The sequence below is a fragment of the Bombus affinis genome, chromosome 2 (assembly GCF_024516045.1).
Source record: "Bombus affinis isolate iyBomAffi1 chromosome 2, iyBomAffi1.2, whole genome shotgun sequence".
NCBI lineage: Eukaryota > Metazoa > Arthropoda > Insecta > Hymenoptera > Apidae > Bombus > Bombus affinis.
The window spans coordinates 8631484-8653794 of NC_066345.1; the positions used below are offsets into that span (position 1 = coordinate 8631484).

The following is a 22311-nucleotide window of genomic DNA, read 5'->3' on the forward strand; positions in this document are numbered from 1 at the left end:
TTCATGTAAACAATCCCTAAAACCATGTTGGCAGTGCCTGATTGCTTAATCATATGATTAAAGATAAACGAAGTAAATTATCAGATATTTTGTTGTCATCCATTCCCGTTTTTAATTGTTTACAATTGTTCTTCTTTAAATATTTAAACATTCAATTTTATATAAAACTTTAAAATAACAGTTATACTACTTACCAACTACATATTGAATAAAATCTATATCTATTGTTGTTATATTTCCTAATATTACTACAAAATTTGTTATACTTAAGTTAATGAAACTATGTAAAGAAATATTCATTAAAGGAATGTGAAATTAAATTATATAAAAATGTTGAGATGATCATTTGATACTTCTAAATTATTGAGAAAAACATTAAACAGTGACCAAAAAGTTTCTCAATTGACAAAGGGGATTCCTGTAATCAGTATGAAAATGGAACAAGAGTACATATGTCTATGTAAAGAATTCTTATCAGCTGCTGAGGGTCATGTTAATAAAATTGCATTAAATATACTTAAGGAATACTATAAGCAATCTATAGATTCAAATCGCAAACTGAGTCAGATTAAAGATTTATCAACATTATTGAATACATTGGAAAAACGTGATGTTCTAAGCTATTATAATGTGGAACCACTTCTATATATATCAAATAATTTTTTAGATGATTTTCAAATACGAAGCAAATTAAATAATTATCAAATTTATATTCAAAACATGCAACATCCTTTATCACGTAATATGTATCAGGTATCAAATGGTAAGATAGTTTTAACATTTATTATCTGTTTTAGTCCAGTTTCTGCATTTTTGTCTTAGTATAAGACACTTTTAATTATGCTAAATAACTTTTGCAATACATAACAGAGAATAAAGATGAGGATAAATGTAAAATATCATATGTAACTGAAAACAGATCATCACAAATAAAAGTACTTGATGATGTGGAAAATCAATCAACATTACAGTACAAAGATCTTAGAAGCAGTCGTCCTACACAGGAAGCTATGTTACAACAAATGAGTAAGAATAATTTATTCTTTTCAATACATATATTTTTATTTATCCATAAAATTAATGTGAAAAATATTTTTTAAGTATTATCACGCATAAGTGAAAGAATTGGTCGCTCTTGGAGAGATACCCTCAGATATTTGCAAGTTCCCGAATACCAAATTGATATAATTCAACATAAACATCCTTTTCACTTGAAAGAACAGAGTTACGAAGTAAGATATAATTATAATATGGATTTATTTCACGTAAAATTCTTTACATAAAAGTAACATAAATAATTTTTAGGCTTTGAAATTATATATGACTCAGTATAGTAACAATAATTGGAAAATAAATTTAATACATGCTCTAGAGAAAGCAAGACGCAGGGATCTGAAGGAAATTGTTGAGAAACTAATATTAGAATCGAATAATTAATGATTTAAAGGAAATTAAAAATAAAAAAAGTAACATACATAAAAAGTAATTTATGTTTTTGATATATTTGTAAGAAAAACTTGGACATAATAATTTTTCAAATAATTAAGAGAATATTATTAAATATTACTATGCTATCTTAAAGTGAGATAGGTTGCTGTATTTTGGATCACCACTTACAAAAGGCAACCTAGTATGTAGGTTTTTTCAAAAATCTTGTTACAGCAGTCTTTGTTGTTCGTATAAGTAACATTGAAGAAGATGTACATAGAAAAATTATTCAATTAAATGTTAGCATATTAACTGTAATTGATGTATGCTATATCTTAAAAAATACAGCAGCCCATATATTTTTTATAATCTATTTTTAAATTATACATTATACTGATATAAATTTTATATCAATAATATACATCTATCCCAATATACATATTTATTAGCTACTGATCAGAGATTTTACTAAGAAAATATTTAGTTATGATAAAAATGTAGATTTTAAACATTCTTCATTAAATTTTTCTTTTATTTATTTGGTTTAGTAATCTAAATTTTGCATAATATCCATATTAATAATATATGTGTAATGTTATTTGAGAAAATTTTAATGAATAGTGATAATAACATGATATTAGTGGGATCTAAGTAAGATAGGCATGTTTTGTTTGACTCCCTGCTTTAACTATAACATCTTTATGTATTTGGTAGTATATAGTAACTTTTGATGCAATTTTTAATCTTTCTTTTAATTTGCGTCTGTAAAGAGAAATGAAATAATTAGATTTTTTGCCAATAAATATTTTTACATATATATTATATGTTATACATATACAGTACAAATATATATTATTTACCCAATTCCTAGAGCGCTATCTTCATTATGGCCATTTGCGGTCCACACACCAATTTTATCTCCTTTTGGCCTTATGTTTACAACAGCCCCACAAATATCATCTGAATGTCCATTAAATGCCTCACCAATCATACATAAAATTGTTTCTAGCCACATGCGATCTAGATCTGTACTTCTTTGTTTTTTATCTACATTTATAAGCCACCTTCCACCACGTTTATTAGCATTATCTTCCCACATGGGTCTGATTCCTTGTTTGAACATACTATAGTCACAACCTTGTCTTAATTCTGATGCTGCCTTTATATGATTGTATAAACTGTTGTTAAAATATAAGTATTATTAATTTAAAAATATATATAAGAATAATAAATAATCAAGAATTACTGGATTTTGATACCAAATTTACCTCCAAAAATCTTCAACGGTATCAAAGCTTGTAATTTTTCTTTGACTTTCTTCCCATGTTTTATTTCTGTCTGGTTCATAATACCAAAGAGTCCATGTATGTTGAAGTGGATGTTTAATTAAAACCTCCGGCGGGAATTCATCGAAATTTACTACTTCTGGTTCCTTCCTTTCAACTTCCTGCAAATAATTACAAATCATAATTTCAAATTTAGTTAGTTTTCTATCTAATTTTACTTTCTAATATTTTTTGTATTGATTTCTTTTATTTTATATAATGTAAAATACTAAGAATTGAATTCCATGTAGCGTACGAATGAAATTAATTAAAATAATATTAAAAATGATTTTAATATCAGTAATACAATATGTCTTTTTTAAGCTCGTTAGACAGACAGTTTTCACCATGCTTAGGAGCAGATGGGAGGGGTAAGAGTAAGAGGCAATGAAGTGACCACGCTGTCATAAAAAAAATATTTCAATTTTTTCCCCAGCGTATGAATTGTAAATAGACTCGAAAGTATTATCGTGTTATTTTTACAATGCACGTAATATTGCAAAAATGTTGGGGAAAATACCTCAATTTCTTCTGTATTACTAGTAGCCATGTCACATACACTACATGCACAATATGCTCGCTCGGTGAACTAATAGCAAGGGCATCTGTCGGCAAAATTTTTACACGAAATTTCCTTTCCCTAAGATAGAAACGTAAAATTGCATCGGCACATCGGAGGACTGCCGCAATAAAATTTAAATAAGATGATTAGGTGAAGAATAAAACGATCATCAGTACTATTATATTACAATATTATAAAAAAAACAATCGAGAAATACGATTCTATATTTAATCTTTTTTTAACACTTTCTTCGTTTTGATGTTGAACCAATATTATTTCAGTACCGCGGGAATTTTTTTAATGTAACGTATCATTTTATCCGATATAATGACATCGGTTGCATTTGTTTCATTCTCTGTTTTTTTCTTAATTATGCAATTGTTTTTTTTCCTTTTATGACATTTTAGATTTTCTTCTGTTAACAGATGTCCTAAAAGTATATCAGAAATACATATCAGTAAATCTATGATTGATTTATAACATTGCGATTTTTGTTACAAAGGCATTTTAAATAAAGTATTATATGTAAAGCAAATTATATATATAATACACCTATAAAAAGCTATATCTAATTTTGTAATATGTATTATAGATATTTAAAAAAAATTATACTAAAACAATATAAAAAATACGTACACAGTAGTTTGGGGTAAATTAATATGAGCAAAAGCAAAATTTTGTTCAATATATATTCAACACGTTATGTATATGTAGAAAAAGCAGAAATAGATTATTTATTATACCGTAATAATTATAATAAGTAATGTTGGTTACTCTATTTATTTAACATAAAGAATTTGAAATAAAGGTTGGTATCCCTGAGATACACTTCAATATCCAGTGGCTTGACACTGGCGGTTGTCGTTATGTCGTACAATGTATTTACATTATAATTTAGGGAACGATATCTTTTTCTCAAGATTACCAACAGTTCTATCTTCAGTATGAAACGCTCGGTAATAATTTATTTTTTTATTTCTCGTAATTTTACAGTAATGATAATAATATTAATAATCTATATTTACTCCATAAATAGTATTTTTAAGTAAGGTTAGTTTGACAGCGGTTTTATAGAATATTTTCATGTATATAACAAATTGGCCTAATGTTACAGTACCGATAATATTATGATACTAAATTTTTTATGATAACAGAATTTGTATACATCTTCCCATTTTTAATTCATAATTGTTCACTTTTCAGATAACTGAAGAAAATGGAGAAGCAAAGAGATCTTTTGTTAAACAAGAATGTATCAATTTTGGATACGATGGTTCATATCCTGCTTATACTTCATCATCTTCATCCCCTTCAACTGTCACACAACCTTTACCAGGACAACCACCATTACCTCCCATGCCTCCTCCTTCTAGTGGAGTTCCACCACCTCCACATGTATTTGGACCAGTGCCTTCTCAAGTTACACCTATACAGGCATGGACACATCCTCATGCACCATGGCAATGGATAACACCTCAAACATCTCCTTTACCTCCTCCACCTCCACGTGATATGACTGCAAATTCATTTCAAAGAGAAATGCCTCTCAGAGGTAATTACATGAGACGAGAAAGGTTTACACACAATAAAAGTAATATGTATGTTCAAAGAAATAATTTTCATCGTAAAAATAGAAGACTTCCACGTTTCGGACAAACTCAGGGTCAGTTTGATCAAGCAGCATATTTTGGTGCAACATTGAGTAATAACCTTGGTTTGGAATGGCAAAGAAATAATTACACTGCCTCTACAGGTGATACAATTATGAATCACATGCCTCTTCCTAATCATCCTTTGCCTCCTATACCACCAGGGATTTTGACAAATAGACATGGAGAAGAAACTTCAGATCAGGATGCTAAAGTTGTTCTGGTAAGATACAATAAGATTTGTAACAAATGTATTTATTTTACTTAATTATTCATTATTTATTTTAGGAAGAAGTTGTTGTTAAAAAGAATAAACAAAGAAAACCTATGTCCCAAAGTTATCCTAGTCGACCATGGAATAGAGAAGATGCAGAAAGAGCTTTGAAAATTGAAAACGAATATAATAAAACAGTCAAAGCTCAGAGTTTAATAATCAAATTCCCAGATCCTGATTTAAATAAAGATATTGTGAGGGAATTTCATCCTGGTATACAGAATATTCATTTTCAAAGTCCCAGTGGTCCTAGATATTGTTTTATACAGATGGCAGAAAGTGTTGATATTGATGAAGCAATAAAGGAGTTGGAAAAAATACCCTTTGGAGTAGGTCATTTGAAAGTTGAAAGAAAATCCCTAAGGGATGAAGATAATCCCATGCCTGAAGAAATAGATCCATATACATTATACATAGGAAATTTACCAGAATCTGTTAATGTTAATGAAGTAAAGAGTAAGTTTCCAACAGCTGCTCGAGTAGATGTAGGGTATGCACAAAAAATGAGAAATACACGGTAAGTTATTTATTTCACAAAATATGTAATAATCATATATATCTTTCTATAATATTGTATATATTTTGTTTTGTTCTATAGGTATGCTTTTATAAGGTACAATAGTGTGGATGAATCCATATCTGCTTATAAACAAGCACATGATTTAATGTGGGATACCAGAAGTATTATTGTTAGATTTAGAAGACAGCGTGGTAATACTTGTCTTCCTGGAGAACCTAAACCTAATGTTAAAAGGGTTAAAGAAGAACCAAATAGTAATTCACAAATAAAGAAAGAACAGAAAGCTAATCATACCGAAAAAAGTGAGGCAAAACTAGAAACTGATGTAGGAAATAGAATACAAGATAATTCTAGTAAAATGCAAAATAAGACGTCATCTCAGGTCCAAGAACAAAATGCAGATTTGCAATCATCTTCTTCCTCTACACCAACTTCAATTGCATCAGCCAAATCAGCACAACAACAACAACAACCATGGGTAAATATACTTATATACATTCTGTATATCAAGGAAATGATGAGAAAAATGAAATAATAATAAAAATAATACCAAAACTAGATAGGGTGGACTAAAAATTAACCTTCCTTTTAGACTAGTCAACCACCTCAAATACCTTCAGCATCTGAAGCTCCTCCACCTTGTTCAACAGAAAGAGAATCGGTTCCAGAAACAATAATGCTTACAGAAATTAAGGAAGAGCCAGCAGATTATGAAGAAATGGAATGTAATATTCGCTCTGATGATGATATAGACGATGATATAGATGATGACGATGATGACGATGAAGAAGAAGAGGAAGAAGAAGAAGACGATTCAGATGATAATGATGATGATAACGAAGACGATTATGAAGATGAGGAGGAAGATATAGATGAAAGTAGAAATTTATCGTTAAATAATAAACGAGAAATTGCAGAAGTTAACGAACCATCTGATGTATGTAAAACATATTTAATCACTATGTATATCATTTCGGATTAAGTATGTTTATAATAGTATTTTATGTTTATTGTAATTATAGTATATATTAAAAATATATAATAAATTTTTGAGTGTATATTAATTTCCGTGTTTTTTGTTTCAGCATCTTGACCAAATGTTCAGTGAATTAGAGAACATGACTGGTGACATCGGTTTTTAATTCGTTAAACTGAACTCTCATACCGATTAATATTTAATTTAAAAAAGAGGTTGATATCATGCAGAATGTGTACATAATTCTAGTTCAGAAGTGAGATGAATGTAACGAGTGAGACTGCATTTATTTAAGTATAATGTTAGTAACTGAGTTATATTTAAATACTTTTGTACTGATATGTTTTTACCTTATAGATTTTTACGCTTACATTTGCTTAGAATATTCTTTATGTAAACAATTGTGAATATTATTAAAATTATTTTCTGTATTTTTAGTTAGATCTATTTTTTCTTAAAAACATTTTTTAATTCTCTAGGATTAGTTAGTATGAACCTTAAAATTCTTTAAACTTTATTTTATGAGTACTGAAAACCCTTATAGTTTTAATTAATTTATATTTTTCTTTTCGAGCAACTCGTATTAAAAAACTAATATTTAGTACATAAACTGGAAATTCTTGTTTTCTTTTATAATTTGCATTGCGATTTCTATAATTGCAACTTACACTTCCAAATCAAAATTTTGATATATAACAAATAGATAACATATAAGAGGAGTGTTTTTTTTTATGTAAAATAAACAGATTGCAATTTATATTACAATAGAAATGTTTTAATAAATTCAAATTAAGTGAAGCAAGTATAAAATAATATTTTGCGAGAGAATTATAATTTGAAAATTAAATGTATTTCCGGTACACACAAGTGCCATCTACTTCCTATCAGTCGACCGGTAAGAAAGCGCGGGTATCGTTGCCGGTGTAGTTACTATTTTAATTGTCGATATTTATTACATTCATCAGTTGTGCGAATTAAAAGTCGAGCAAAATAGCAAAAATGTTTGAGGCACGTTTGGTACAGAGTGCGGTTTTGAAGAAGGTGTTAGATGCAATAAAAGATCTTTTAACCGAAGCCACCTTTGAATGTTCTGATTCTGGTATTCAAGTACAAGCTATGGATAATGCTCATGTCTCCTTAGTTTCCCTTAATCTTAGAAGCGATGGCTTTGATAAATATAGATGCGATAGAAATTTATCAATGGGCATGAGTATTGCATGGTAAGATGTTAATTTCAATGTAATATTTACAAAGGTTATGGCTTTTCTCTTTTTTCCATAATAAAATAAAGAGTAGATAGTTTTAAACAAAAGAAGTACCTGTAATTCCTACCTTTTTGTAAAGACAAAATGTTTTATGTTCATGTATATATAACAAAGTGGAATTACATCAATTTCAAATAGTAAATGAAAATTAATATAATGGTTTTAGCATGTCCAAAATTCTACGATGTGCTGGTTCAGAAGATACAGTGACATTGCGAGCATTGGATAATCCAGAAAATATTACATTTATATTTGAATCACCAAATAAAGAAAAGCTTGCAGAATATGAAATGAAACTTATAAATATGGATCAGGAACATCTTGGTATTCCTGTAAGATTCTATATACATTAATATATATAAAATTTTTCTTTTAAAGAATAAAATTATAGAATTTATTAATTATCACAGGATACCTCATATTCGTGTGTCGTAAAAATGCCATCTCAAGAATTTTCACGTATCTGTAGAGATTTAAGTCAATTTGGAGAATCCATAACTTTTGCATGTTCTAAGGAGGGTATAAAGTTCAGTGCTTCTGGAGATTATGGACAAGGTATATCATTTTTTTTATGTAATAAAACGAAATGATAGGAAGGATTATACTAACTTATTTTTGTATGTTAATTATATAATACTTACATTAATTATATAAGCATTGCGTGTCTGTAACATCTTGTAGTTAACACTATTCAAAAGTTATATAGCAACTGCCTGAAATTAAATGATCTGAAAAGTATTTGTTTGCTTGACCTTTACTATTATGAAGAATAGACCATACATGTATTTATGTATATGTTTGCTTATATTTGTATATTTAAAGGAGATAATCCTTCCTGTAGTAAAATTCATTAAAATACAAATGAATTATGAAAAATATATATTGCACAATGTAGAAATAAATCTGTACAATGAATATTGTTATAAATTACAGTTGCACTCATGTAAATTACTTTTTTCAGCCACTGTTAAGTTAGCACAAACAGCAGATGCAGATAATGAAGAAGAAGCAGTTGTTGTCAATATGCAAGAACCAGTCAAACTAACATTTTCATGTCGTTACCTTAATTGTTTCATAAAGGCTGGGCCTTTATGTGCACAAGTACAACTATCAATGTCTAATGATGTGCCCCTAGTATGTGAATACAAAATTGGAGATATTGGACATATTAGATATTATTTGGCACCAAAAATTGATGATGATGAAGAAAATTAAATTTTTATACACTTTCAAACTTTTAAGCATCTTTTTTAGTGTATAAGTCAATAACATCATAAATATAATGTATTATAGCACTGCTTTAATTTCATGTATTTTGATTTTCTTGTTCATGTATTTATCGTATTATTAAAGATTAAGTATATTTCGAGATTTTACTAAAAACAGAATGATATTATTGCTTAGATAAAAAAAAGATATATTTTAATATTCATTATTGAGGAACGATTAAGGATAATTAAAAATACTTTGAAGGTCATATATTTAAATTTTACATTTAAAAGTCATTTGGCTCGTCACAGTGTTAGCGTAACGTAGAATTGACACTTAGATTCATAATAGAGTGACACGATCATGATTAACATGGTAATGTGGTGTCATTCTTATAAGATTCATATTGTTACCGTTTGATAAACTGTGACAATATTTTGATAATATTGCGTTTTTTACATGTAAGAACTCAATATATTTCCAAAACATTTGATAAATTTTGAATTATGTGTTACTTCTTACATCCTAGCCTAATTAAAGTTTAAATTTTTCACTTATTTTTAATTATCTTATTTCTTATACCTTTTGTGTATAAGCTAGTTTAATATAAAAATACATGATTAGTTTACGAGCTGAGGGAGTAAGTGGGCTACCGTGGATGGAATAGCCTAGAAGTATACAGTTAAATCTTACATAATTTGGATCTCGTATAGTTACTAAATAATTATATATTAATCAATAGATGTTGATTTATACTATGAATTATTTCACACGCACATACTGCGAAGACTTGTATATCGTTAATCCTTATTCTTACGCATTTAAATGAAACTTTTAATCAAAATAAATATTTTTCATATCCTGTTCTATGTTCAAGAAATGAATTTAAGTAGCAACGAAACATGACACTTTGGCAATAGTAATCAGCCTCTTTGGTTTTAAAGCCCTGGTATTGCTTTTGTGTTCTTAACATAATAGCTTCGCACTTAAAATTAAAGCCATTATTTTTGTACATAATAAAATGATCAAGACACATTCACATTAGTAAATTACACTCACGTATAATTATTGAATTTAATGGAAAAAGAGAATACTGAAGTTACTCATCTAAATTGTAATAAAACTAATCAAGCTGTTAATATCTGCTCATTTTCAAAGAAGATGCCACGCGCATCGATAACATTTAATTATTTGGACCAATTTGACATGCTTATGCGAGATTATCCATGCATATACTGTTCTTTCAGTCTATAAATATAATTTTAAAAAGTATGAGATGTCACGTGACATTTACTCTATGAATGAAGTATCAACAAGTAAAAGAACATGTACAATTGAAAAATTATGTAAGGGCTTAAGCATTCGTGTTGCCATTACTCCCATATAAGCTGGGATGTACATACTTGTCATGCAATGTCCTTAAATGCCTTAGTAAATTACTTTTTACGTTAAAGCCTTTTTGACAATAGGAACAAAGAAAAGGCCTTTCCCCTGTATGCGTTCTTTGGTGAATTACCATGGATGCATGGCTTGGAAATTCTTTTTTACAAATGTTGCACAATTTTTGGTGACTTTGAAGCTTTCTTTGTTTAGGAGGCGCCGAGTTATTCATCACAGCTAACTGCTCTTCTGTATGTTCTGTCTGTATATGGCGTACCCATTCTTGAGGCGTTATGTACATGTCACCACAAAGATCACATTTTAAAGGTGGAAAATCCTTGCTGTCGTCATCCACCTCGCCCTGTAAAAATAATGCATACGATGATAATTTTATTCAACATCCAAGATATTAAGTGATATTTTGTTGTTCTTACCTTTCTCCTTCTTCTCCTACCTTCGGCTATATCAGCGTGTGTCAATTCAATGTGTCTTACCCAATCCGATGGCTGGTGAAATGTTTGACTGCACATGTCGCATGTTAACGGGGTGTATTCTTCCTCTTCATCTGCGCTATGTACGATTTCCTATAATGATTTGTATTATATAATTTTTTTTACTAAAGGAAACTTTTTGCACATCTTTTATTCAAGAGAATGTTTTCAAAATACTACGCACCGGTTTTATATCGATCTCATGATCTATCGTTAATGAATCCGATGGATCATCCATAGCTTCTTCCCAAATTGGTTCATCTTTCACTAAAAGATCCAGGTTCAATTCGGTCTAAAACATGTAATGAAATGAAAATATTTTATTCGATATGATAAATTCTATTAGATAATATCATCTTACGTTTTCACCATCTTCGCTTTTAGATTTGTTAGATTCCACATCGCTGTTAGTAATTCTTCTTTTTTTCCCATTGGTCTCCAGATTTTCGTTATTCTTACTCTGTTCGATATTCTTATTTTCCTCCAAAACTTTCGATTCTGGTTCGCTAATCTTCTCCTCGATTTTCTCAGTACTCTTTCTCTCTGAGGTAGGTTTCTGAACGTCATTTTGCATTGGCGTCTGTTGCGCATTTTCGACAATTTTCTCTGTACTTGGTTGAACCAATTTGATTTTTTGAATTTGACCGGTTAAAGGTGGCTGTTCCCGTTTGTCTCGATCCACCTTCTGGCTATTCGATTGTACATTCTCCTTTTTACTTCCGCTGTTGGATCTCCATAAACCGCGTACACGCAGTATATCACCTGCTTTTAATACACCTTCTAATTGATCATTTGTCACGGTAGCTTCACCGCTGTACATGTATTGAATCAGAATTTTTAATGTGCGATATCCAATTTCTGTTGGTAATACCTGCAATATAATGTTACACTATTGACTTATCTCGTATGATTTATATATTAACAGATCAGTAATGGAATAAGGAAAGATATACGAACCACAATTATTGGAGCGTTCGTATTTGCACCGAAATGACATGTTTGAAAAATGTGACTGAGATACGACGAACAAGCGGCAAGGACAAATCGATGAGCCGCCACGTGCCGGCCACAGGACGTTGCTAACAAGACATCTGCGAAGGATTCTGAATGGAGTAACGTCGCGACAGAGCTGTGCAGATGCGCGCCATAACTGTGCCATTTAAGTTGATAATTCTCCGAAGGAACGATGGCCATGTTTTCTGTATCATTAACAAACAGAAAAAAAACATTCTGTTACAGATTTTGTTAGAGAACGATATCTATGTAGTAATACACATATTCCATTGTTGTATTTGTTAAGCCTGTTGCGTCGACCGCGTTACGTTTATATTCGTATAATTCTTGTATCGTGCATTTCTAAAAAAGGAATTTATAAAATAATACACAATAAAAGATTAATAGACATTTGGAAATACAAAAAGATAACGATCTGTTTCAATGGAGCTTAATAATTCTAATAATCTTGCAAAAGTACTATTAGATACTAAGAAAAGTAGTATCTCGTATATTATTGTTCCTTTAATAATTGTATATCATTTCAATAGTAAACAAATAATCGTCATTTCATGATGATTATTATCGATTATCAGATTACTAATATTATATTCGAATATAATTGTCGAAGACACTTCGTTTGCAAATTTCTTTTCTTTTCATCGAACTCGGATCGCGGCGTCGAATGTTTTCCAATATATACGTTTCCGTTACTAAAATCACAGAAAAAAACATCACGAGGAAAATTCCTTTGATTACTTATGATGCAGGTTGGCTCGATTTCAATACAATATTAAACAGATTCGAACGGAGAACGGAGCATCGATGATAATGAAATAATTACGCACTCTCTTCAGCACCCCACATTCACACCCTTATCTGAATCCTCGTTAACGTTCGTTCAACGATCGTGTGCACGTTGTACATAATGTCTTTGGAAAAAATAATCTTACGCGGGACGAAACGTCGTTGTCGCACTCGAAAATCAACGATCTTAGATCGTTTCCATAGCGAGGATCATTGATTGCTCAGCGCGTAAACGGTTGCATGATATTGCCGCTCGTCGCACGAACGTCGAACCGCAAAGAACTAAAAATCTCGGCTGCGAAACGTTTTACAGCGCGTCGTTACGTTGTCAACGTGGTTACCTGACGACATCGCCCAGAACTTCGCAACGCGTCACTCGGCTTCACCTCTCTCCCGTTTTTCTTATTTTAATTGTAACACGATAATCCTCGAGATCTGCGGCACCACACAGTGTATCTCGCACGCGTCGTTGGTGTTTTGAAAGGCGCTTCGCGCGGATACGGGACACGGGGCAGATATGAGCATCGAACCGCCGCGTAGGGGCCTAAAAATCGATATTTCGGTCTTTGCTCCATCCTCTCCGGCGGTGCAGCCGTGCTCGCTTTCGCGGCTAGGTAGGGTGCCCCCTGTTCATCATCGATTTTCCCGGCTACCAATCGCACGCATCCATTTATCGCATCGATCGCCCGAGCTGATTTCAGCGTTTGCGTCCGTCCGTCCATCCGCCCGCTCCACGATTCAGACCCGTGCACCCCGCCGCACCCGACCCCTTTCCTCACACCCTGCTCCATATCCTATCCTCTGTTCGACCTCCCACCCTGAAACCACCTCGTCAGCTACTACCTTAAGCCGTATAGACGCGACTAAACGCGACCCTTCACGATCCTTTTCGTCAGCGACGCCGGATACCACGATATCACTTGGTTTGCTTCATCCACGACGCCCCAATATTGACTCCATTGCCTGTTGATATCCCTCTATCCTTCACGTCACTTCTTGCCACACGATCCTTTTATTATATTCGGTTAATGCTTAATGCTGCGTTGCAACTCAGAGTGCACCGATCACGTTAAAAACGTAAGATCAAAAAGTCTGTTGTCGCCCCTAGCGATGCGTTGTATATTGATTTTTTCAAATTTGCGTAATGATTTTACGACGCGGCGATAAAACTCTAGAGTTCGGGTGAGTGTAACGTGGAATTAGACGAGTGCAATTTTTGTTGTTGCTGAATTCGTTCAATGCAAAAACATATCTTCGTTTGTTGAGTTAGATGACCTTTTTTTCTACAAAAAATTTAAATTCAGATGGGGTTCTTGCTCGGATACGATAGTAAGAGACATATACGTTATTAAACGGAGCTTACCTATTATACACTATGTTATTATATTGTTTAACGATCGATTTTTCTTAAAAATGTAGGTTGTTATTCAATACTATAGTAATGTAAATATTACCGAATAAAATGCAGCGATGTTCGCTCGAATCTCTTTGTAAATAGTTCATTAACCTGAAATGCTGGATCTATAGATCTATGAGGCAATATTGCGGGGTTAGTTTATACATATATGTAGTAAAATTTTTAGAATCGCTGCTGCTTTGTTGCTGAACATACCTGAAGATGGCGTTCACAGTGAGATTCTTCGATTTTCAAGATTCCGTTTGAAAGTGTGCATGTATATGTGACAACGTACTGCATTGCGTCGACGACCCATTTTGCAGTAAGAGCGATAAGTTACACACCTTCCTGCCATTAAATAATCAATCCCATAGTTCGAACTACAGTTCTCTATGTGCATAATTAATTTACGTGTACATGGTTATTTCTTCGGTGTATTTCAATCACCATTAGAAACTTATATTATTAGAGTTAAAAATTTATTTTGTATCATTTTCTAGAAGATCTATTCCTTCGTACAAACTCTGATAGTAATATGTAGAGTGTTTAAAGTGGTATTGCGATTTTTATGCGTTCTCGCGCTTTTAAAATCGCGATTTTCTTTTATTATCGATTTCTCGCTAAAAGCGTTGCACTTGAAATCGAAATCGGTTTCTGTACTAGGTCACGTGGCAATAAGATCACGTGGCGCTTCTGCATACTCCGTTAGAGGGAAGCACGGATAATCTCGAGCAAGCACGACGGCCAACAATCCTTTCCCGTAAATACATACATACGTTATTGTCATCAAAGTGAGGTCGATTAACTGAAACAATACCACGGCTTCCAAAAATGTAATGCTCATCGCGGCATTAAAGGCTATATCGAGAGTGTACAAGTGTTTATATGTCACAGTCAGAAGTGACCTAGTTTACAAATGAATTTTCGCTTCTGAATTTTCTTTGGCTATGACCCTGCAGTGAGTGTTCTTGAAGTCGGTGGTCTCCGTGAGACAGTAGCGATACTGTCTCGAAAGTGAGTTCATGGCTGTTTATAGAATGCGGAAGAAAGTAAACGATACCGTTTAATCTGTTTAGAATGAGAATTTTTATGAAATATGAGTGTCATTGTGTTTTCTGCGAATGAAACAATTAGGTTACGTTGACAAGAAACACGGTCCTTTACAAGTACTAAACAGCATAATAGCATTTTATATGTCTATGGTAGGGATTTTAAAATGTTTTATTTATACAAAATAACAATGTGTGTGAAAGCGCACAACATTAATGTTTTAAACTTACACATTTGTGATTAATCTTTATAAAGATTAGATAAAATCAAAAAATCCATATGAATCAGTGCAGTTATCTATAAAATGTGTTACAGTTCATTGAGAAACAGCAGTAGATCAAGATGAAATATGATTGTTCGAACACTCATATGATGACATTAAATAACCACTACACAATCCTAATGAATTATCTCTTACAAATTGGATGTTATATATTTGTACATATGAGGAGTGCATGAAGCAATTTGCTTACATTTGCAAAATGCCGCACATAACACGAAAATGGGAACTTTTCCCAGGCAGAAATCGATTTTGCTGTGATGGCAGAGTAATGATGGCACCACAAACTGGAGTATTTTATGTGACTGTGTGCCTCATTGCTGGAACAAGTGGATTATTTTTTGCTTTTGAGTAAGATTATTATTTTTAAAGTAGAAATCACATATAAAACAAAATCATATATATCAAAAAATTGTTCTAACAGTTTTATGTATTTTTTTCTAGTTGTCCATTCTTAGCAGTTCATATAACACCTGCTATACCAGTTATTGGTGGTCTGTTATTTATTTTTGTAATGTCTGCTTTGTTTAGAACAAGCTTTAGTGATCCTGGAGTTATTCCAAGAGCAACACTCGATGAAGCTGCCTATATTGAAAAACAAATTGGTACACACAAATATATTTCTTAGAAATAATTTTGATTAGTTTTATGTTTTAATATATTGTAAAGTTATATTCAAGTTTACATTGATTAATTTTATTACAATTAAAAAATTTGTCTTTTACATATTGGGTAAAGAGGTACCAAACAATGGTAATTCTAAAATGTACAGACCACCACCTCGAACAAAAGAGGTATTAGTCAAAGGGCAACCAGTAAAGTTGAAATATTGTTTTACTTGTAAAATATTCAGACCACCAAGAGCTTCACATTGCAGCTTATGTGACAATTGTGTAGGTATGTATACTTATCATGATTTATTATAAAAATTACTTTTATGAAAATCTAGAAATATGTAATTATATTTTTAGAGAGGTTTGATCATCATTGTCCTTGGGTGGGGAATTGTGTTGGCAGAAGAAATTACAGATATTTTTATGCCTTTATTGTGTCCTTGGCATTTCTTTGTGTTTTTATATTTGTATGTGCTGTTACACATTTAGTAATGCGTAAGTGTATTAATTAAAGCAAATGAAAGATACAAAAATTAGATGGTTTAATTTTTTATTTATTTAATTATAGTCACAAAAGACGTTAGACCATTTTTAGACGCAGTAAGGATATCTCCTGGAAGTGTTGTTGTAGCAGTTATATGTTTTTTCTCTGTATGGAGTATTCTTGGTCTCGCTGGTTTTCATACATATTTAACTACTAGCAATCAGACAACTAACGAGGATGTAAGCATTATTAATTTTAGCCAGTTAGCTGTGGAATTTAGTTTTAGAAATCTCTCATGGGATAGATAAATAAAATCAAGCGATGACGAGTATACACATCAAACGCAGAGCAGATGCTCTTATTGTAAGTTTTACAACAAAATTAAAGTAAAACAATGATGGCTTATATTATTATTCGAAAAATTAACAATTCATTGTTGAAAAAATTATTGCCATAAAATATTTCAAAAAAGAAAAATTACGAAAAAATATAAGAAATTCAGTTGGTCTTTCTATTGTGATACTTTTCGAAATAGGGTATCACACAAAGTAGCACTTTACAAATCGAACACCAGTACCATGACACATTACGAATTCCATTTTTTGAACAGATGGCAGGTTTTCGAAGTGGATTTACTTTTGGTAACTGGTAAAAATTAGGGAAATATTTTTTGATGAGACGTGTAGGTTTTGTAGTTCAACTCGTAGTTGGTTGACCAAGTTTCGAAGTTTGTGTTTGTTGAATTGCATGTTCTTCAATAATTTGTTCAACACATTTGATTAAAAAATTTAATCGACTTAGTTTGGTGTTATCTTTTTTATATAATACTTCTAGATAAAAAAGCACATAATGTCTATAAGATAGAGAAATATTTTCCTTAGTATTTTTATTACATAATATACAATTCGGGAATAACCGATATACCAAAGAAAATAATCTAATTTTTCTGCAATGCATAGCAGTTTTACTGGCAATATAAAGTAAACATACCACTAAATGATATTTTTATTTCTTCTCACTAAAATTTGGAGTTTTTATAATAAATGGTAATTTTTTATTTTACACGACGAGTATACATTAAACGCACCGAAGTAAAGTTTTTGTTTGGCGTGTATACACGTGAAGCGCTGTTAACTGGTTAATAATTATGTGTTTGAAATTATTAAACAATTTTAAAATAATTTGAATTATTTTTATAGATAAAGGGGTCATTTTCAATTAAAACAGGACAAGAAAGTTTTAATTTATATAGCCAAGGAAATATATGTGGAAATTGTTTCTATGTATTATGTGGACCAGCACCACCTAGTTTAATTGGTAATTCACTTTTAAATTTGTAGTATTCCCATTTTAATTTTTGGAGATGTTATTTACCTATATCGATTTTTATAGATCGAAGAGGTATAGTAACACCCGAATATCGTGCAGAGCAAGAAAGAGTTAGTGGTGACAATGTAATTACTAATAATAAAACATATGGTACAGTGAAAATCGTACAACCACAGGTATTGAAATATTTATTAATTTCCTTGTATTTTATATATATATCGTATTGTATAATATATTATTATTTATATATCGTTTTTCTTTTCTTATCATTGCAGTCTAATGGTACAACTGTTCAAACAAATCCCAGCCCAGATCTCACAGGTTCCATGAACAATCTCGTTTCTGGTCAGCATTCACCACAAATTGAATCAATAAACGGTGAGTTAAGTCTTCTAAGGCATACCGCTCATTATCTCGAAGATCTTCCAAAATATCCACGTCGATATATTAATGACATTTATGCTCCGGCATATCCTCGGCAACATTGTTTTCAGGAACCTATAAAACATGTAAAGTATGATACAGAAATAACAAACCCAGATTTTCAAAAATATCCATGTAGGTGTGAGGAAAATTTACATAAATATTCTCATAGGTGTAGGGAAGAGTATCATAGATGTTCAGATAATAATTTAATATATGATCAATGTGTCGATGATCAAAAATATAGTATTGATCTTCAAAAATATCCACAAAGATATTCTGAGGATCCTATACGATATAAAATTGATGACAAAACCATTTACACTGATCTCCAGAAATTCCCACAATGCTATTCTGAAGATCCAATACGAATTTCTCAATCTCAGCATACTCTTAAGTATAATAATTTGAGATGCACTGTTCACGGATTAAAATATCCAATATCAAAGAACCTCTTGCCAACTGTTGTAATGTCACGAATATTAGGGGCAGGAGGAATGCCAATTATTGGTCAAAATGCAATAGGACTTGCAGTTAACAGATTTGGTTCAGGACCTTTAACTAATGCTTTTTCTTATGTAGAAAATTCTTTATGTCCAAATGATAGCACTGAAGAAGATCTTTTAAATCAGAGATTTATCATGAGCTCAATAAGCGATAATGATGATATTTAATGTTCTTTATAAGATAATTTTCTTTCTTTATGTTTCTTAAATAATATTACTCCATCTATTGAAGAAAATTAAATGGCTATAATATACTTGTTAACAAATTTTTTAGTATATTAAAATCAAAATAATATAAGTTCTAATTCTATCCTTTATTATTAATAAAAGCTTATATAAATAAAGTTTTGATGTATATATAAATATTAGTGAAGGTAATAATATCTAAAATGACATTTATAATAATAACAAAGGTAATCATTATTATGATGATTGTTCATGTTTTCTCATATTATAACGTATATAGATCTTTATAAACAAAGAACATTCTAGTTGAATTTGATTGTTAACAACAGAGATTTATTTATTTTTTGACTGTTCAATTTGGTATTGGACATATAGATATTTTTTTTAAAAAAAGAGAAAGGAGAAATTAATATTCTTGTTATAATGTTATATAGCCTGACTGAGAATGGGACTGAAATATTAGTTTCATTACAACTTTTAATACTTTATAATGATATACTTTTTAAAAATACGCGGATAATTAAAATTATTTGTTTTTACATTATAGAGTATATTATAAACAAATGGTATATGATATATTTAATTCAAAGTCAATTTTACAATGTTAATCTTTAACGTCAAACAAAGATTAATTTGAATATACATATTTGAACCATCATCAAGTATATAAGATAAATTTAAGTTTTTTACCGTTTAGCCGCACTTTTTACATGATTCAATAAATTGTATTTCTTTGTTGTTTAAAAATTACGTCCTGTTATCGAGGGCTCAGAGCATACCGTTTGGTAAGTTAATTTTGCTTTATTTCACTCGTCATTGTGTGTATGTTTAATATGAATGAATTGATATTTATTAATAGTTGTTAATAAACACTTTAAACACAATATATACGTCCCACATTATTGGAGACTAATTTCAAAATGTTATATCAATTTAAGGGTTTATGGATTGTGACTAATTAATTAGTTCTTATTACGGGCACTGGGATTGTGAAAATATGTATATAAGTATATGTATAAATAAATATGCACACAGTTTCACATATGTAAGGGATATTTTATAGATTTATGATCATATGTGTAATATCAAAATTGTTGTATATTATACAGCAATGATCATGTAAGTTATTTATTACTATGATTTTTGGTTTTAATCAATATGTACACATAGGAAAAACATTAATATGTCACCTTACTGCCTGGGATATTTTCTTTATTGCAGTTTAGTTTTTATTTATCTTATTCATTTATGCAACAAAATTACACAGTCAGTACTGCACTTTTGCAATGAGTTGCATTATATAATTTATGTTGCTAATGAGCGTTTATAACAGCTTATTATTGGACTTCAATGGCAATTATTGAAATTCTAATATTTTTTGTATATTGTATATGACCTGTATATATATTTAAATAATTTTGTACATTTTATTGTTATTAACATTTGTTTTTAGGTAGTACTACAAACAGCGTGAGTCAACTTGTTACCAATGAAGTACCACTAGCATCACTTAATATAGCTCCAATTGATATCGATGAAATCGCTCCGCTGCCTTCCCGTCAAAGTGTTGTGGTTTCATCCACGTTAGATACGTCCTCTATACCTTCGGTAACTGTAACAACACCTTTGTCTGCATCTAGACTTAGATTATTACAAGATACTACCATGATAGAGTCTGCTTTAGACTTAGATTCGCTGGAAGACGCAAGTGTCGGTAGAGGCAGTCAGGCAGGACTTATAAAAATGGGAGCAGTATAAATAACTGAATCTATTTTATCTAGTTAGATTTTATCTAGTTAGATTATAGATTAAGTTTTTATCTAGTTGGATCATAGACTTTTAAAGTTTTCGACGCTTATCGAAGAATAGTGCAGGTCGAACTTTACCTTTTTCAGATTGTACCTGTACGTGTATGTTGTACCATCTTACAAATTTAATAATTATTGTATAGCTTACAATATGTAGATGCACAAAATCCATGCAAGAGTAAAAGAGTAGAATTATTATTTGGTTTATGACGAATTTATTTAAATTTTAATTAATTTAATAAAGGGATAGCTTGCTGATGTAATATGTCTCTGTTTTTGATCTGCACTATTTATTCATTACATTTAGCCTTGTTAACTTCATTCCAGCCATTTACATCTTTCTTTTTTCATTATATGAAATTAGTAAATGAAAATATTCCCTACCTACAATATACGTATATCTATATATAAAATGTGGTGATTTAACATATTATGATACTCTTACTGTTATACATAAGCAGATGATATGTGAGTTAAGGAAAATGTACTGCTTAATCATGTCTTAATATAAATTTATATCTATTTTTCTGTTAATATAAACTCCAACTTCACTGTATTGGAGTAACAAATTTCATTTTTAACTGCAGTAATATGTACATTTCGAAATCTTCGTCAAATAAAAATTTATCATCAAATATTGAATTGAAGGCACTGAGAAAAAGTGTAGTAGTTAATATGTGTGCAAATTGTATCATTAGAAAATGTTTATATGCATTTAAGCGAATACTACTAAAAATCAGAAAAACTACAATTCTTAAAAATTATAATCTTAACTTTATTACAAACTAACTGCTACTAAAAGTATGAAGTATTATTTAATTTTACTTTTCTACATTGGTAAACTTTTTCATAATTATCCCTTTTATTCAATTTGCTATGTACAGTGTAAAGAGAATTTTGTAAATATAGGAATTTTCATATATATTAGCATAGTTTTGCAAGCATTTGAACAATTTGTTATAAAACAAAGTGAATTGTACCAAGCATTTTCAAAATAGGAATATCACTGCCTCATTTATAAATAATTTATGCGTCGCCATTGCATGTCATTATTTAATTTGATGTAATCAGAAAATAGAAATTATTTATACAATGAATTAATGAAAAAAGAAACGATTTTACTAGTTGTCATTTTATCTTATACTGATTGCCATTATATTGATTTTGAGAGTATCTTTTTTGTACATATGTGCGTGTATAATATCATATGTATATACTGTGTAGATGTTATTATGATAAGATAATGTACTATAAGTTAAAAATATACCAATATGTTATATCATATTAAACCTACTTCAAAATTCTTTAGCAGGTATAAGATGATGATGATGCACATAGATAATGATTAATACTCCT

The 22311-nt window shown here is 30.5% G+C and overlaps 6 protein-coding genes and 1 long non-coding RNA gene across 15 annotated transcripts; 5 read left to right on the plus strand and 2 right to left on the minus strand.

Moving 5' to 3' along the window:
• Positions 1-55: 55 nt before the first annotated feature.
• Positions 56-2292, plus strand: LOC126913931 (fas-associated death domain protein). The gene is made up of 4 exons (XM_050717239.1): positions 56-763; positions 871-1026; positions 1102-1232; positions 1306-2292. The coding sequence occupies exons 1-4, from the start codon at positions 430-432 to the stop codon at positions 1435-1437; spliced, it is 753 nt and encodes a 250-aa protein (XP_050573196.1). The 5' UTR covers positions 56-429; the 3' UTR covers positions 1438-2292.
• Positions 1484-8728, minus strand: LOC126913936 (eukaryotic translation initiation factor 4E-1A-like). Of its 2 annotated transcripts, none has more exons than XM_050717245.1 (4): positions 8641-8728; positions 2697-2875; positions 2289-2606; positions 1484-2190 (listed from the first exon to the last, which is right to left on the minus strand). In XM_050717245.1, exons 1-4 carry the CDS (start codon positions 8671-8673, stop codon positions 2076-2078), a joined length of 645 nt encoding a protein of 214 aa, XP_050573202.1. In that variant the 5' UTR covers positions 8674-8728; the 3' UTR covers positions 1484-2075. The 2 variants fall into 2 exon arrangements, with proteins under 2 accessions (XP_050573202.1, XP_050573203.1); XM_050717246.1 differs by lacking the exon at positions 8641-8728 and adding an exon at positions 3274-3423.
• Positions 4115-7035, plus strand: LOC126913892 (uncharacterized). The gene is made up of 6 exons (XM_050717161.1): positions 4115-4271; positions 4519-5187; positions 5253-5755; positions 5837-6236; positions 6351-6695; positions 6844-7035. The coding sequence occupies exons 1-6, from the start codon at positions 4260-4262 to the stop codon at positions 6898-6900; spliced, it is 1986 nt and encodes a 661-aa protein (XP_050573118.1). The 5' UTR covers positions 4115-4259; the 3' UTR covers positions 6901-7035.
• On the plus strand, positions 7499-9712 carry LOC126913930 (proliferating cell nuclear antigen). The gene is made up of 4 exons (XM_050717238.1): positions 7499-7954; positions 8166-8331; positions 8410-8554; positions 8961-9712. Exons 1-4 carry the CDS (start codon positions 7734-7736, stop codon positions 9212-9214), a joined length of 786 nt encoding a protein of 261 aa, XP_050573195.1. The 5' UTR covers positions 7499-7733; the 3' UTR covers positions 9215-9712.
• On the minus strand, positions 9463-14624 carry LOC126913904 (zinc finger protein 271). Of its 5 annotated transcripts, none has more exons than XM_050717180.1 (7): positions 14492-14624; positions 14334-14408; positions 12037-12278; positions 11441-11950; positions 11264-11371; positions 11023-11172; positions 9463-10949 (listed from the first exon to the last, which is right to left on the minus strand). In XM_050717180.1, the coding sequence occupies exons 2-7, from the start codon at positions 14380-14382 to the stop codon at positions 10563-10565; spliced, it is 1446 nt and encodes a 481-aa protein (XP_050573137.1). In that variant the 5' UTR covers positions 14383-14408; positions 14492-14624; the 3' UTR covers positions 9463-10562. The 5 variants fall into 5 exon arrangements, with proteins under 5 accessions (XP_050573137.1, XP_050573140.1, XP_050573139.1 ...); XM_050717183.1 differs by lacking the exon at positions 14492-14624 and adding an exon at positions 13723-14162 and having other exon boundaries at positions 14243-14357; XM_050717182.1 differs by lacking the exons at positions 14334-14408; positions 14492-14624 and adding an exon at positions 13221-13573.
• Positions 14074-14362, plus strand: LOC126913957 (uncharacterized). Its single transcript, XR_007709520.1, has 2 exons — positions 14074-14208; positions 14299-14362. It is a non-coding gene; the product is annotated as an uncharacterized LOC126913957 (long non-coding RNA).
• Positions 14477-22256, plus strand: LOC126913894 (palmitoyltransferase app). Of its 4 annotated transcripts, none has more exons than XR_007709504.1 (11): positions 14477-14597; positions 14939-15477; positions 15641-15956; positions 16050-16210; positions 16344-16502; positions 16577-16714; positions 16788-16942; positions 17903-18020; positions 18096-18208; positions 18308-19932; positions 20601-20816. XR_007709504.1 is itself a non-coding variant. In XM_050717165.1 (11 exons), exons 3-11 carry the CDS (start codon positions 15751-15753, stop codon positions 20903-20905), a joined length of 1458 nt encoding a protein of 485 aa, XP_050573122.1. In that variant the 5' UTR covers positions 14485-14597; positions 14939-15477; positions 15641-15750; the 3' UTR covers positions 20906-22256. The 4 variants fall into 4 exon arrangements, 1 of the variants encoding a protein (XP_050573122.1); XM_050717165.1 differs by having other exon boundaries at positions 14485-14597; positions 18308-18410; positions 20601-22256; XR_007709506.1 differs by lacking the exon at positions 14939-15477 and having other exon boundaries at positions 14500-14597.
• Positions 22257-22311: the final 55 nt, after the last annotated feature.

Bases quoted from the DNA above. Each gene is read 5' to 3' on its own strand.
- LOC126913931 (XM_050717239.1), top strand. From the start codon at position 430: ATGAAAATGGAACAAGAGTACATATGTCTATGTAAAGAATTCTTATCA. The intron at 764-870 runs GTAAGATAGTTT...AATACATAACAG, and splicing joins TATGTATCAGGTATCAAATG to AGAATAAAGATGAGGATAAA. The intron at 1,233-1,305 runs GTAAGATATAAT...AATAATTTTTAG, and splicing joins TGAAAGAACAGAGTTACGAA to GCTTTGAAATTATATATGAC.
- LOC126913892 (XM_050717161.1), top strand. The intron at 5,188-5,252 runs GTAAGATACAAT...TATTTATTTTAG, and splicing joins AGGATGCTAAAGTTGTTCTG to GAAGAAGTTGTTGTTAAAAA. The intron at 5,756-5,836 runs GTAAGTTATTTA...TTTGTTCTATAG, and splicing joins CAAAAAATGAGAAATACACG to GTATGCTTTTATAAGGTACA.
- LOC126913930 (XM_050717238.1), top strand. From the start codon at position 7,734: ATGTTTGAGGCACGTTTGGTACAGAGTGCGGTTTTGAAGAAGGTGTTA. The intron at 7,955-8,165 runs GTAAGATGTTAA...TAATGGTTTTAG, and splicing joins ATGGGCATGAGTATTGCATG to CATGTCCAAAATTCTACGAT. The intron at 8,555-8,960 runs GTATATCATTTT...TACTTTTTTCAG, and splicing joins TTCTGGAGATTATGGACAAG to CCACTGTTAAGTTAGCACAA.
- LOC126913936 (XM_050717245.1), bottom strand. From the start codon at position 8,673: ATGTTACAGACACGCAATGCTTATATAATTAAT. The intron at 2,876-8,640 runs GTAAGTATTATA...AATTATTTGCAG, and splicing joins GCAATGCTTATATAATTAAT to GAAGTTGAAAGGAAGGAACC. The intron at 2,191-2,288 runs GTAAATAATATA...TTCTCTTTACAG, and splicing joins GATAGCGCTCTAGGAATTGG to ACGCAAATTAAAAGAAAGAT.
- LOC126913904 (XM_050717180.1), bottom strand. From the start codon at position 14,382: ATGAACTATTTACAAAGAGATTCGAGCGAACATCGCTGCATTTTATTC. The intron at 12,279-14,333 runs GTAATATTTACA...TTAATGATACAG, and splicing joins ACATCGCTGCATTTTATTCG to AAAACATGGCCATCGTTCCT. The intron at 11,173-11,263 runs GTGCGTAGTATT...AAATCATTATAG, and splicing joins ATGAGATCGATATAAAACCG to GAAATCGTACATAGCGCAGA.
- LOC126913894 (XM_050717165.1), top strand. From the start codon at position 15,751: ATGTTATATATTTGTACATATGAGGAGTGCATGAAGCAATTTGCTTAC. The intron at 16,715-16,787 runs GTAAGTGTATTA...ATTTAATTATAG, and splicing joins TGTTACACATTTAGTAATGC to TCACAAAAGACGTTAGACCA. The intron at 18,209-18,307 runs GTATTGAAATAT...TTATCATTGCAG, and splicing joins TGAAAATCGTACAACCACAG to TCTAATGGTACAACTGTTCA.